Source organism: Nyctereutes procyonoides, unplaced genomic scaffold (genome assembly GCF_905146905.1).
Source record: "Nyctereutes procyonoides isolate TBG_1078 unplaced genomic scaffold, NYPRO_anot_genome, whole genome shotgun sequence".
Classification (NCBI taxonomy): Eukaryota; Metazoa; Chordata; class Mammalia; order Carnivora; family Canidae; genus Nyctereutes; species Nyctereutes procyonoides.
Window position 1 is genome coordinate 48,185,995 of NW_026575020.1, and position 14,771 is coordinate 48,200,765.

Sequence of the window (14,771 nt, forward strand, 5' to 3'; positions counted from 1 at the left end):
CAGAAAGAGTTAATGTGTCAATAAGTGACACATACTGATTCATTGAACCATATAATATAAACGTGACTGCAACAAAACTTGTCATAGAGAAACAATCCCTAATTATTATCCAGCATTGGTTAGTGGCAGAGTTGGGAGTCAATCCCAATTGATCTGACCATAAAGTCAATAGCATAGTTTCCACTAAAACCAGATCGCTTCTCTTACCTTATAAACACAGGCTCCCTGTACCCTTTCTTCATGGAGTGTTAGTCATTTAATGTGTGCTGAGATTAGTTTCAAAAAATATAATGGGCATCCTTCAGAAGTTCAGAGTTTTCAGGCTACCAGAATCCCTGCTCTCTTAGGGGGTCAGGGTAGGGGACTGAAATAGGTTTCAGGGTCATCCAGAGTCGAGGGGATCTATGAGGATCTATTAGTAAGATCTATGAGGCTGTACTGTGCTGGTTAAAATGTGTAGTGCACACACTTTCTGGCCTTGTGGGCAGATGTTTACCCACAAGAGTTCTTCTGTGGGTACTCACCCAGGCAGCCCATAAAATGAGAGTGGCAATACACAGCCAAAGAACCATGTCCTGCACACCCTTCGTTCCGGCAGTGGTTGGCTGCAGGCAGAGTGACTTAAGCAGAAGGAGATGTCAGTGTCGTATTTGCCAGAACAAGAGTCCTCCTCCGCCACCTTCCCACTGGGTGTTGAGGAGAGTAGGCATTTCTTTCTATTACATCCCCTGCCTCCAGTGGGTCGAAACTGGTGAAGCGACACTTTCTTCAATGCAACTCTCTCCAAATTCAGCACCCCGACCTTGAACACTTTTATAGGAAGTTTGCCTTGCATCTGTTCTTGTTTCATTATTCTAGGAAAAAAAAATGCTTGACTTGGTTTTAAAAGGGACCCTGACTGTCTTTAATTAACCACAAACTTTGCATTAATTACCAAGGAAAATGGGTGGTGAAAGTACAGCTAGTGTTCTCCTCAGCAAAGTCCTCCGTGGGGGGGGGGGGCGCACTCTGGTGCAGGGCTTCCGCAGGTGGCCATTCCCTGCCTTATTCAAATAGGGATATTTTAGAAGAACCTCAGGAGCTAACTCCTATTTTCTCAGGGAATCTGCATTCTTTCCAAGTGGAAATGCCTAGAAGCTGAGATGAACACAGCCTGATGTTTCTCAGCACCATTTTGGGGCTAATAACCAGAGCAGGTGTATACCCATGAACTGGAGATTCCTTTCAAAACATTTGAAAAAGAATGCTTGTGGGATATAGGAGCAGCTTAGTGTTGGAAGGGACCAAAAGGCAGCATCTGCTCACCTAACTTTTTAGGGGACTACTCTAATCCATTCATGAAGATGAAATGGATCAAAGGAGGAAAAATCTCTGCATTTATTTTGGAACATTTCCACTGGTAAACAAAGTGAACACTGAATGTTCAAGTTTTCCAACCTTTGGGTGGGGTGGTGGGAGAAATCCAAAGGGGCATTTATCTGCTATTGTCTCTTCCAGCCTGACCCCCTTAACATATCCTCTCCCCATCAAAGATTTAAAAAAAAAAGAAAGAAATTTCCATGATGTGATTAAAAAGACATCATTTGCAAGCTTCTGAGAGATTCTTCACTTGGCAAATGCATTTACTTTCTAGAAGATCAAGTTCCTTGCAATAATTTCATGGCAATTAATCTTTTGCTTAAATGATAATCCTATAATTAGAAGCAATTAAAATCCTGCACAAGAATGACCCACTCAGTCAAGGTCAACGTCCCTGTATGCTAATGGCGTCATCTTGAAAGAGGTCCCAGAAATATTTTTTTCACCCCCCCCCTTCCCAGGAATGTGGGCGTTCAAAGTCCATGCATTTTCATGGCAGGAACCATTGATGCCAAAGTGGATAGATGACTGAGGTCCCTGTCAAAGAGGCTAGGGGCTTAAGATCATCTTAAGCAGGAGACACAGAAGCCATGTCACTTTGAGCTTGGATACCAGGGTATTTTAAGACAAAGGCACATACTACATTAAGAAAACACCACACAGCTTTTGCCCTTTGCCCCAGTCTTGCTGTCTCCCACGACATCCAGTGACTAAGCAGCCAGCATGGAAAGCTATGTCTAAACCACTGCGCAGAGAACCGTGCAGGAATGACAACATGGGGGAGGGCAGGCCGCTAGTTAGTACACACTTAACACTTAGCTCTGCCTCGATAGGCCAGGATGAGGTACCATGGTCAGGATGTAAATAATGACAAGCTTCTTTTGAGAGGATGGACCTCTTTCCACTTTCTTGGCTGATATGTGTTTCTCTGAAGGATCCCAGAAGTCACGTGGCTTCATGAATTAGGCAAAAAATAGAATAATTTTAGCTTGATCCAGACATAGGGCCAAAATGGGAAGAGTTGCTTGGATCTGGGATGTAAAGCACGGTATAAAGCCAAGTGAATTTTTAAATTCTGTGCCTACTGAAGACTTCTATAGTCATCACCCACTCAGCAAACACACAGTAGGGCACAAATTTGAGGTACTGGGCTGGATACAAGAGGTAAGATGCCATTTCTGTCTTCGAATGGCTAATGGTCTGCTGGAGGGAGATTAACATGCAGATGAACATAAGTGAAATCACATTATGAACGTTATAAAGGACATGAGAGAAAAGTGGTTGATCTTAGGCAAGCTATAAAATGTGAGGAGAGGCTTCCTAAAGGTATCTGGAGCAGAGTGTTAAGATGTTCCCAAAGGAAGGGACACAGCATAAACAAAAGTGAGGAGGTAGGAAACAACCTGCCTACCAGGCAGACAGCACATAGCTTGCTCTACCATTGGGACACTGAGTGTCAAGGGATGGGGGCCATTGGGAATCAGACTGGGGAGGCAGGACATCTGATGTTTAGGAATATCCCATCAAGGAAGATGACAGAAGAAATAAATCCCTTGAAGACATGCCAAGAAGCCATCACCTAGAAGCATACACATCTGAACGGGGCAACACACGGGTGCTCTTCTATCATTTTTAGCTTAGAGACCATGCCTGTTTTCTTTTGCAAATTCTTTTGCAAATGTTAAGCAGCAGCAAACTCAAGGCAGGTGATTGCCGGAGATGGGTTCTTCCAAGACTGTGGGAATGGGAGATGAGGATGGTTCTGCAATGAGAAAGAACCAGAGCCAACAAGGAAAAGCCAGTGAGGGCAGGGTGAGAAAGGATGCAACCAGGACCCATGTCTGGCCAACTCATGTGCCCTCGGAACATGTCCGGAGGAGGTATTTGTTTCCATCCTTCTTTGCCCATTTTAATTCTTTTTCCACCAGAGTCCCTGCTGCCATATTTATTTCTAGCCATTTTCTAAGCCCTGAGAGATGGAGGCTGGGGGAAATGATGACAGACCCTCACTCGCAAAGATGCCAACAGCACTGTAGTAATTACAGGGGCCACAGGACCAGCACAGAGTAGTCTCACCTGTTAATTGTAGGACAGAAATGCGAGGTTGCAAACCTCACACTGGTATGGGCCACGTCTGTGCTAGCACACAATCTTCCCTCGGCAGGGCTGGGGGTCGGCAGCGTGAGAGAGTGGGAGGCACGTGCCTGGGTGCTGGGCAGGAGCATCCTCCACTTAGCAGCTGTGTGACCTTGGGCAGGCCTGGGAACTCTTCCAGACTGTTCTTTCATTACAGAATGACAATAATGATAGCACTTTTCTCGAAGGGTTGTTGTGATGAACATACAGATCATCACAACATAATATATAGAATTAACATATAGAAAGGCTTCCAAACAGGGCCTGGTACATGGAAGGTACTTACAGCGGCTTTTCTGGTTTGCTCTCCTGACCCCTTTTCCACATTTCCTACTTGTGTTTGGACTGGCTGGCAGTCCCCTAGCATCCCCACTGGGAGCACTGATGTTGGCTCACCTGGGGGCTTCCTACCAGCTGAGTGTCATCTCTATAGACAGCAACAGAATGTTCCAACTTATCACTGCCCAACGTTCTGGAAGGTCGGTTTAAACAATTTCAAACCCACAGTGGAGTTGAAAGAACAGTACATTGAACAGCTATATATCCTTCACCTAGATTCACTATCTATCTAATCTACTTTTATTTGCTATTTATTAACATTTTGCCACACATATTTCTGTGTATGCACCTACACATATTTTCAGCTTTTTGCTTTGTTTTTTGTTTTTATGGAATCATTTGTAGATGAGGTACAGACATCACCATTATCTTCTAGAAACTTCACAGATACAAACATATTACCTAAAATATTGTCCAGATCCACAACCCATTCCAACCCTCACTGTCACCCAAAGTCCTCTATAGTTGTGTTTTGAGATCCAGGGTCTAATCAAGTGTTACAGATTGCCATTGGTTGCCATGACTCCAGGTTCCTTTACTCAAGAACCGTCCCCTTGACTGTTTTGTTTCTTGGGATATTGGCATTTTTGAACACTCCAGACTGGTTAATGTCCCAATATCTGGACTTATCTGCTTCCCCCTCCCCTCTCATAATTAGATTCAGGTTATAAAATTTTGGCAAAAAAATAAAAAATGAAAAATAAATAAAATTTTGGCAAAAACACTTGATAGGCAATACCATGTACCTTCTTATCACATCAAAACAGGTACACCCTTTTAGTCTGTGGTATGGGGGGAGGCTGAGTTTGGTTATTTAGTTAAGGCAGCTTACTTATATCAAATGGAGAACAGAACTTCATAGGAAAATGCTCAATCCAAGTGACAGTATTCTGACTCTACCTTTAGTGGGATATCATCCAAGGATTTTTTAGAACAGCAATAAAATCTTGAACTTTATGGAGTAGATTGGGGTTATTGGTCTGTGAATTCTAAAATTCTGCTGCATGTAATGTGAGGCAGAGCAAATAAGTACACTTATTGACATCATCAGGAACCAGAGATCTACATAGTGAGGAGGAGGAATGAATAAGGACCAGGGAAATGTAAGGAAGAACCCTGAGCTGCAATCAGAACCAGAAATGCTAGTGTGGAGTCATTACCTTTGTCTACTGCAGGAGCTGAGAAATAGTAATGCCCCAGGAGCAATGAGCACCCTAGCACACAGACCTTGGATTTTTATTTCCCAGTTAAAAAAAAAAAAAAGATACCCAGAGTCACTCAGAGATATTAAGTACAAGGTGGGCTCTTCTGTTCTAGAAAGAAAGGAAGTGCTAAAAAAAAAAAAAAAAAAAAAAAAAAAAAAAAAGCCTGATGGGTTATGTCAAAAGGACACAGAGCCAGTTTGAAGGGGCTCCCACTGGCTATATTTTGAACAATTTGAACATAAAAAAATTGAAAGAACTTGTGAGCCCAAATTGCTATTTTAAAAAATCCAGGGGAGGGGTGTCTGGGTGGCTCAGTCAGTTAAACATCCAACTCTTGATTTCAGCTCAGGTCTTGAGCTCAGGGTCATGAGTTCAAGTTCTGTGTTGGGCTCCACACTGGGTGTGGAGCCTATTTAAAAAAAATAAATGTAGGGGAGAGGTAAAGGAAAAGCTTGCCTTTCAGACGAACGCCAGCAAATGATCACAGAAGGAATTACAGAATTAGAAAGTCATCATTGTGCAACCATCAATGTAATAGCTGATTACAGCTCATCCCCGGATGCTGAAACCACTGGGTGGAAGGCTGCTGGTCTCCAGCTATGACACACCCAGATTCCTTACTATTTATAAACAGAAAAGGGTCCCTTTGTCGTGATCTGATGAAAATACCTGAACTAGGTATCACCAATAATGGACAATCTGGGTATACTTGAGGGTAATCAGCTTCTTGTTGGCCTCCCCTCTCTATCCCAACCCACAGACCAGCTACCTCAGCTGCATCACCTTCCATGTGCCTGAGCTGGATCCAAATCCCACAGCCAGCCAAGATTTTATTTCATGGAAATTACCTCTGAGTAATACCTTTTCCTTCAAGCCATAAGCTCGGTCCAACTCCTAGCTGGCAGCCCTACACTGGGATTATTATATTCCACAAACTTGTCTGTCATTGAGAAAAGCATCCCTACAAAGCTTTCAGGCAACTAGTGGGGTACCTGCTTTGCGCCCTTTCCCAGCATTGACAAAGAAAAGTCAAGGGTCACTGTGAACCTCAGGGGGACATCTGGAGTTCAGGCTATCAGATCGATGCTCTGTCCTTGAAAACACAGCCACCTGGAACTTGAAATCCTCGTTTGAAAAGGAAATATTTAGAGCCTGTACTACACGACTCCTAAGAACTGTGCAATCTGTACACTGTGATGACTCTAGCCCTGATGCCTTAAAAACAGAAAGAAATTGCCCTCCAGCTCTCCCCACCTCACACTCCAGATTCCCCAATCCTAGACTATGTGAGCTTCCCGAACGCACCACGCCCTTCCATGGCTCTGCTTCTTTATCTGAAACGTGCTCCCGGCTTCACTGTCGCTTGCTACACATGGAGCCCTCGGCAGCTTCTGCAGGGCAGGTGAGGCACTGCTCTCCCCATTTCCCACTCCACTTAAAGGCAGGTGCACCTGCTCATTCTTTATTATGTCTCAATCCGCCCCCCGCCTTCCCAAGACCATACATTCCACAGTAAGGACCATGTTTTAATTATCTTTGCTTCCTTGGCACCTTGAGAGGCCCTGACACATGCTCAATAAATGTATAATGAATGGGTGAATCAACGATTGCTCCCCAAAGCTGAGTCGCAGTGCTTTGACTCTGTAGCCTCTAGGCCCAGAAGAGAGAACACATACAGGGAGTGTTATTGCTTCATCACAATACCATGACGACAAGTCTCGATGGCTGCAGTGGTGACACAGGGGCACTGAACTGCAAACTGCCCTAGAAGGCAGACTGAGCAGGATGTGACTGGTCCGTTGCAAGGAGCCTCAGCTCCTGTCCCAAGCCCTCCCCTCCTCCCGGAACTTGCTGGAGAACTTCGATCTCCACGCCAAATTAACCACCCTGAGTATTTGAGAAAATGAGACTCTTCTGCAGAATAATCTATTTGTGGGAGACATGTGTTCCTGGAGCAGCTGTAAAGAATGATATTTTTTCCATTTACTTACAACATTAAATTGAAAATTTGTTCCCACGAGGGATTTTTTTTTTTTACCACTCCTCCAAAAAACCAAATAAAAAAAGCACACAGGAATGTAGAAAACCTATTAAAATCGCATATTGGAAGAAATAAAAATGACGCTCTTCAGATAACATCAGCACCACTGCCCAAAGGCAAAAAATAAAAATATATCACCAAAGCAGAGGCCTTTCCCATAAATACCACACCGATCTAGAAAGGAAACTCATCTCTGATTTCAAAAGGCTGATTTCTGTCCCAAAGCAGGAATTTTGGGAGTTTCTTTTTTATTTTGGGAATTATTTTCAATTTAAGTGATTCTGCACAGGTAAAATGGAGATGAACTACTCTAACCATCAGCACAGCTGCTCAGGGGTTAAATGCATTTTCCAAGTTATCACTTGCATTTGGACATAAGCTCTGCTTATTACGGTTCACTCTTTATGCCTGCATTCTTATTAAAGCCAGGCTGATTCCGCCATTCCATCTGGGTCCTTCACTGGAACTCTGCTCCCTCTGCCTCTCAAATACCTGCCCCTCTCCATGGCATACCATTTAGCACCCACATAATCAAGCATTTAATTTTGCATGCACTTGGATTGGCTATTAATTCCTTCATGAGTTACTTTTTTTCCTCCCCTGGTTTTAAGTCTCACATTGGGACCTTCTGTACCTTCAAAGAACCTGTGGGGTGCCGAATATGGGTTTGGTGAATACATACAGGTTTGCTATTTATTCAAAAAGAGTCTCTTTAATTAATACGAGAGAATTAGAAGGTTCGCAGCCTCTGGGCTGAAAGCAAGGGGCTGGGCGTCACTCAAGCTCCAACACCAATGCTTTCTTTCTTTTTTTTTTTTTCAACACCAATGCTTTCTACCTTAGAACCCGGAACAATTTCTTCCTTTCTTTCTCTCAACCCATTTGCATATCTCAAAATTGAGGCTAATAATAGCACTTTATGGCATTGTTTGAGGGGTCAATGAAACAAGGAATAGAAAGCACTTAGCAGAAAGAAAGGTCCAGTCTTATAAACACAGTACATCCATACCAAGTACTACTTGGTAGCTACTGTTATTTAGAATATGTGTCAAGACAAATTTGTGCCTGAACCATTGTGTTAGGAGGTTTGGCAGATAATACAGGAGGAGGAGCCATCACTGGCAGCTTCTGCTCCAAAGGGGCTTTGCTTTGTATCCTTGGCAGTCTTTTCATACTGGATTAAGAGAAGTCTGATGTCTTCTCTTTGCTTCTTTAAAATAATTTCCAGTGACGAACTACAGGTACGCGGGTACCTTTTAAAAAAAAAAAACAAATTTACCAGATACTATTAAAAATGTGTCTACTTTGAGGGGTGCCTGGGTGGCTTAGTTGGTTAAGCGCCTGCCTTCGGCTCAGGTCATGATCCTTGGGTCCTGGGATGGAGCCCTGCATCAAAGTCCCTGCTCCTCAGGGGTCTGCCCCTCCCCACACCCCAGTTCCTGCTCTCTTCCTCTCTCTTCTCTCTCCAATAAATATATAAAATCTTTAAAATATAAAGTAAATAACAATGTGTCTACTTTGATACTTACCCTATGGTTCTAGAAGAATATCAATACTGAGGGGCAGGAGAATTGGGTGAAGGGAACCCTATACTACTTCTGATTTTTTTTTTTTTTTTGCATTTGGATCATAAGCTCTATTTGTTATGGTTTATTATTTATATTTGTGTTCTCACTACATCAAAGTTAATTCTGATTCTGAAAATCTACTACATTCAAAGTTCTAATTTAGATAGATGATTATCCAATAGTTACCAACTTGAGTTTGGCTTTCCATGCTTAAGATGAAATTTTCTTCACACAAATAACAACCATATTTTAAAAAATAGTTTTGCTATGGACTGAATTATGTATCCTCCCTGAATTCATAATGTTGAACCCCTAACCCCTAAAGTGATGGGAACCCCTGGCCCCTTGAATAGGGGGCTGTGGGGAAATAGTTGAGTCATTACAGGCTCCCCTCATGATGGGTTTAGTGCTCTTATAAGAAGATACACCAAAGAGCTTGCTTCCTCTCTTTTTCCATCTCCCAAGTGAAGACACAGCCAGACAATCATCTACAAACTAAAAAGGAGTCCTCACCAGGAATCAAATCAGAGCACCTTCATCCTAGAATTCCCAGCTTCCAGAACTGTGATCAATAAAATGTGTTTCTGCCACCCAGTCTATAGTATTTATGATAGCAGCCAGAACTAACACAAGATACCAATTCTTATCAATACTATAATTGAAATACCTTATATCTCTACTCGTAGCAATTACTCACTTAATGATTAAATTTACCAACTGCTTGACTTTGGGCCAGTCATGTAATTTCTCTGTGCCTTCATCTCTAAGTAAGGATAATAAAGTAATATTGCACATAGGTTTACAGAAGTTAACTAGGCGACATGCTCAGAAAGTGCGCTTTCTGTGGAGGCCACTCATGTTGGCTGCTGTTGCTACTGTTATTAAACTCTTGCTGGACTCATATTCCTAGAGCAGAGCTGTATCTATGCAAAAACACTTTAGACTAATTCTCAAGAGACTTGACCTAGATTTTTATCATAAGTTATGCTCACTGGCTTTCACATGTTAAAAATCTATATCTAACTCAGTGAAGGGTGTGGTCTCCTAGGAGGATTCTATGGCTTGAATCAAGTTCGGCTCTTGGCAGTGGTGAGGCAATGAGCATCTGAGCTCTGGGACAACACTCCTTGCTGGGCCTGCATGATGAGACCTGATCTTCCTCCTCTGTGTACCATGTGCCACCCTGGCCGAGGCATCTGTGACCCTCTGTGCAGTTTTATACATGTGCAAGCTTCTCGAGGCTCAGAGAAGACAGTAGAAAACTCAAGCAGCACTGTATGGTTGCTGCTTTTATTACAAGAGAAAGCATGGGGCAGGTCCAGTATGCAGTGTGCTCTGCTGTATTCAGAAACAAAATGAATGAGAGCTGAATGTTTAAAAACTCTGCCGGGGCATTCTTGCCTCACAGTGAGCCATGCACTTCACAATTAAGCTCTGACGGGTCACCTGTGATGTTTCTTATATTGCCAACAGCAATGGCTTTATAAAGCTAAAGAAAAACAGTGCAGTGTTTAGCCAATAGGTGTTCTAACTTTAGGCTCCAAATCCCTTACCACCTACTGCTTTCTGATCATTTTCTCTTAAGCTGCATGGTCCCTGCCCCCAATATAGGATTCTGGCAAGGTGGGAGCCTCAGTAGAAAGAGAACAAGTATAAGGCTGTGGTGGGACAGACATTCTCAGGGCCCCCGAGGAGCCCTGCTTCCTCTGGTACCCACAAGGGAGGCCCTGGCTTCCAGCTTGGAGGACAGAGTGGACCCCACCTCCAGTGTCAGTCTTGTGAAAGGGAAATGTAGGTGAGCCCCACAGGGAAGGACGCAGAAGCAAAGGTCTGGGGAAATGAACTTCCCTGAAACCAAAAAGTCAAAACGCATTCTGTGTCTATGACAGGGATTCTATTCACAATTCACTCTTGAACATGAGCTACACTTGTTTCACAAGGTTACCCAGAGGCAAAGGGTGTTGATCCTTTTTTAGCAACACCTCAAAATCCTTTGATTTTCTCTAAATTCTTACCAGGGTGGGGAGGTGGTGGGGAGTGGGGGGAGTAATGCCACCCTCCCCCCAGCTTAAATAGATCCTGCTCATCCTTTTTCCTTAATATTTTATGTTATTTGCCAATACATAACAATAAAGTCTTCCCATGTGTTTGACAGCTTAAAATTTCTAAATACAAATGGAAACCTAATACCTTTATTCAATGAAAACAAACGCTCTTGTCAAAGGAAACAGAGTATGTGGTAGCATATGATGGAACCCCAAGAGCTAAGGAACAAGACTGACTGACAATGGGCCGTAAAACCATAAATTGACAAGAGTGGATCATGGCACAGATATGCCAAGTATCTCAGGACACACGATGTGTTCCGGGCCAACAAGTCTCTTGGACAACTGGACAGAGTGTGCTGATCTAGCGAGAGTGGATTTGGTGGGAAAACCAAAGGAAAGGCCATGCTATGGCACAGCCCACAGAGCCACAGCCCCGGGGAAGGAGTGTTCTGGCCTGTGGACAGGGAACTCTTGTCTCACGACTGCACTGTTTATAGGAGGTGTATTTGGTGTGACAGTTAAAAGCATAGGATCTGGAGTGGAAATACTGCTTTTCCAACTGGCTCCTCCATGCTCTATGACATTCCAAATTTCTGATCTCTTTATGCTTACGTTTCCTCTTCTGGAAAATGAGGCTAACAACTGGGTAGCTGGGAAGACTAAACACATTATCTATGGCTAAGTTCTTAGCACCGTGCCTAACACAGAGGAAGCATAACTCGATAAGCTAATGGCTAGTTACTGTCAGTGTCATCATTAGGATGGGCTGATCAGGTCACCACAGCCTGACGCCAACACGTCTGGCCATCCCTCCACCTCCCTCTGCCCTAGCCGACTCCCTTCAACAGCATTTTGTTTAATTGGCTTCCCTGCTCCTCTGTCACCAGGGGACAACACGTTGGCCATGCTGTCAGAGTACCTCAACCCACACGGCAGTTGTGACTCTGTATGGCATTTGAGTAGCTGGGAAGTTGGCGTACTGAGCAGTCTCTGGGGAGATGTGTTAATGGCAAATCGATGGCTCTGAGTCTGACCGGCTCCGAGGCAATGATGCCTTGGGGTCAACCTGACCTTGACTCGAACGCCCCTGGAGAAGCTGCGTGCTTCACGCGTCCACAAGCATGTCTTACCAGTGACATGGAGCTTCTCATCAGTGACCTCAGCCTTCAGGTAGATCCGGCCCCTCTTCTCCGTGTGGTCCATCCCGCAGAGGCTGGGGACATTTATTACACACTGCTTGTGCACGTTCATATCACAGGCTGTGAATCATGAAAGCAAAGGGTAAGGCTGCGCATATGGGCTCAAGCCCTCACTTCCTCCGTGTTTTGGTGTCTGAGCACAAGTGAAAATGAGCTACCCTCTAACTCGATACTTTGCTATCATGTTTTTGGTGACACGAAGAACTGTTAGCAGATGTTCCCTATAACAGAGGCTTCATGTGAATGACAATATCCTTAAAATACCCATGCCATATTTGTCCAGGCTTAACTGAAGCAAAATTCCCCTGCTTGCTCTTCTGTGACTGCTTCAAATATTTAACACTCTACAAAATTCACACAGGTAAATGCATACAGAGCACAGGCTAATTAATATTTCATGTATGCAGAGGCAAATTACATGCAAATTTTAAACAGAGGATTTTTTTTTTGCCAAAGAATTTATGCCCCTCTGAGCTTACCATTCAGGGAGATTGAGAATCTGTGGAGCGAGTACAGGAAATTGATAAAATTTCTTTCCTTAGTTAACTCTGTATTTTCAAGAAGGCTTAAGTACATTGCTCTTTTTCGTCTTTTTTTTTTTTTTAGGAACTTGTATTTTAGATTTTAAACCTGTCTTCAAATATTTAAATATTATTCTAAGTAAAACAAATACACGCCTGGCATGATAAGCCATTCCTTACCAGCTGACACTATGTGGGTGAGACAGAGAGGAATAAAAAGATCAGTCTCGGTGCAATGAACCAAAGAAACCCTGAAAAGAATCCTGTGTGCTGAACACAAACAGAAGACTCTGTGTAGGTGTTCCAGCTCTATTGTCCTTGTACCTTCAGGCTTCCCAAAGAAGCGATGGCCACTGGAATCCTCACATACCCTGAACAGGATGTCATAAAGGCTCTTCTGTAGCCTTCAGGGTGGAGCCTTCATGCTCATTTCATTTTGAGTGCTTAACATGGTGAAGTAAATGGCAAAACACATGGCAAATAACGTATATTTGCCATGATTCAATACGGAAAACAGGCTAATGGACACAATGAGGAAAGAACAACGAGCTGATTAACAAATGTGGATTCTTTTTAGGTTTCTATTTCCAAAGCTAACTGTTCAAAATCATGCACCTCGACGCAACCAATATAAAAGCTTCTTGACAAGGTGTGCTATTGACAGGACTTGTGTCAACCAACTCCCATCTTTGAGTGCCTGGGCAGAATTGCAACTTCAAAGAAATTAATGCCAGCCTCTCTGCAAAGGGGGAGCATGGGAGGCGAAAGTGCCCTGGGTTGTATTCATGTCTTGGCTCTACCATTAGCAGCTTTTAGATCTTGGGAAGCTCAAGAGCTCTCTCTGATTCCATTTCCTGCTCTGTGAATTAAGAGGCTGGTCTGGACAAGTGGTTGCTAACGTCTTTCCCCTACCAAGCAGAGCTGTATACAATATTCTAACCCTGCGATGTGTGAAGGCATAGGGACAGGTTTCTTCTCTGCAGAAGTTAAAGTTGGGGTGCTGGTGCAAATCTGCTTATCTGCTTCCCTGGAGGAAGGAGCATGGACAGAAGCTCTACAACTCCGAAGAAGAGAGCTTAAAACAAAATGAGACAAAACAAAAAGCACTGGTCCAGGTCAGTGGTTTTCAAAATATTTTTGGTAATGGAATCCATTTTTCAAACAAAATCCTAAGCGGAATCCTAACATATAAACCAGATGAGTGTTAACTTCATCAGCAAAAACTTAGTTAATAAATTCAAATTTATACCATTTATTTATTACAAAGACATTCATGGATAACCAATAAAGCCCTCTGATCCAAACAAAATTTTGAAACCAGCTGTCTCAGTTCTGCCCTGACAATGCACTTACTTCTGTATTTTGCTAAAGTCGTATAGATCTGTGATGGGAGAGTATGTAGAAACGGTAAACACTATTCAATGACATACAACCTAACAGACTCTTGGGTTAAGTGGATATGACAGGAGAAACGTGATTGCGCAGTCTGCCCAATGAGTGAAGCTGGCAATGATGTCTCCACTGTCACCTCCAACTTGTCAAGCTTGAGTGTGTAACACATTCCAGAGTTTGATTCTGTTCCATGGTTTTAAAACAGTTAAAAGTGTATTTACAAATGCACTTAGGATTCACACTTGCAGAAGCCCTGGAAATCATGTCTTTGGAATCCAAAGGGTTTCTCAAAACATAGAAAACGACTGGCCTGGATCATCACAAACGTTTTGTTTAGGCTATTAAACATGACAGCTTTCTAAGGTGAAGAACCTCTGTGTGCTGAGAAGCTAACCATCTACTCTGTAATGTTCATTTAATCTTGATTTTTATATACATACTGCCTTTGCTCCATGGAGAATTCACATAGAAAGTTTTTGGTCATGAGAGCAGTAATCAATGAATGGCAACATACTGGTATTTCCATAACACTTCCTAGTCCACTAGAAAAATGGGTTTAGTAATTACTTTTTTTATGTCCTAAAAGTATATACTTTTATTTAAATAAATAAGTGGCCTGGAGGAAGCTCATAGGAATGATCAAAGCAGAGAGTTTCCAGAGCTGTTTTTCTTCCTAGCTTGGTGCTTGATGATGATATATATGGAATAAAAAAGAGAATGGAGGGGCTGATGCCTTGTCCGTGGTCTTCAGTGATTTCATCTCTAACTGGACTAATAGGAATTTGCTCTGTCTGTGAACATGCAGGGTGAGTGTACTTCAGATGTCTGGTTTTTATTTTCATCGTAGTTTCAGTTTTAAGGAGAGCCTACTGGATTTTTCCACAGTCCACCCACTAATTAGAGACACAGGAAGATAATGACTATGGTTGCTTCGCTTATTTTGAAGCCTAACCAAATGTGGAA

General features: G+C 42.9%; 1 protein-coding gene across 1 annotated transcript in view; it reads right to left on the reverse strand.

The window, feature by feature from the left end:
- The window catches only part of PRKCA (protein kinase C alpha), a 393,503-nt gene that overhangs the window by 110,087 nt on the left and 268,645 nt on the right, over positions 1-14,771 (reverse strand). The window contains exon 5 of the mRNA XM_055301540.1: positions 11,827-11,955. Coding sequence (XP_055157515.1) covers positions 11,827-11,955 — 129 coding nt within the window. The remainder of the gene's footprint in view (positions 1-11,826; positions 11,956-14,771) is intronic.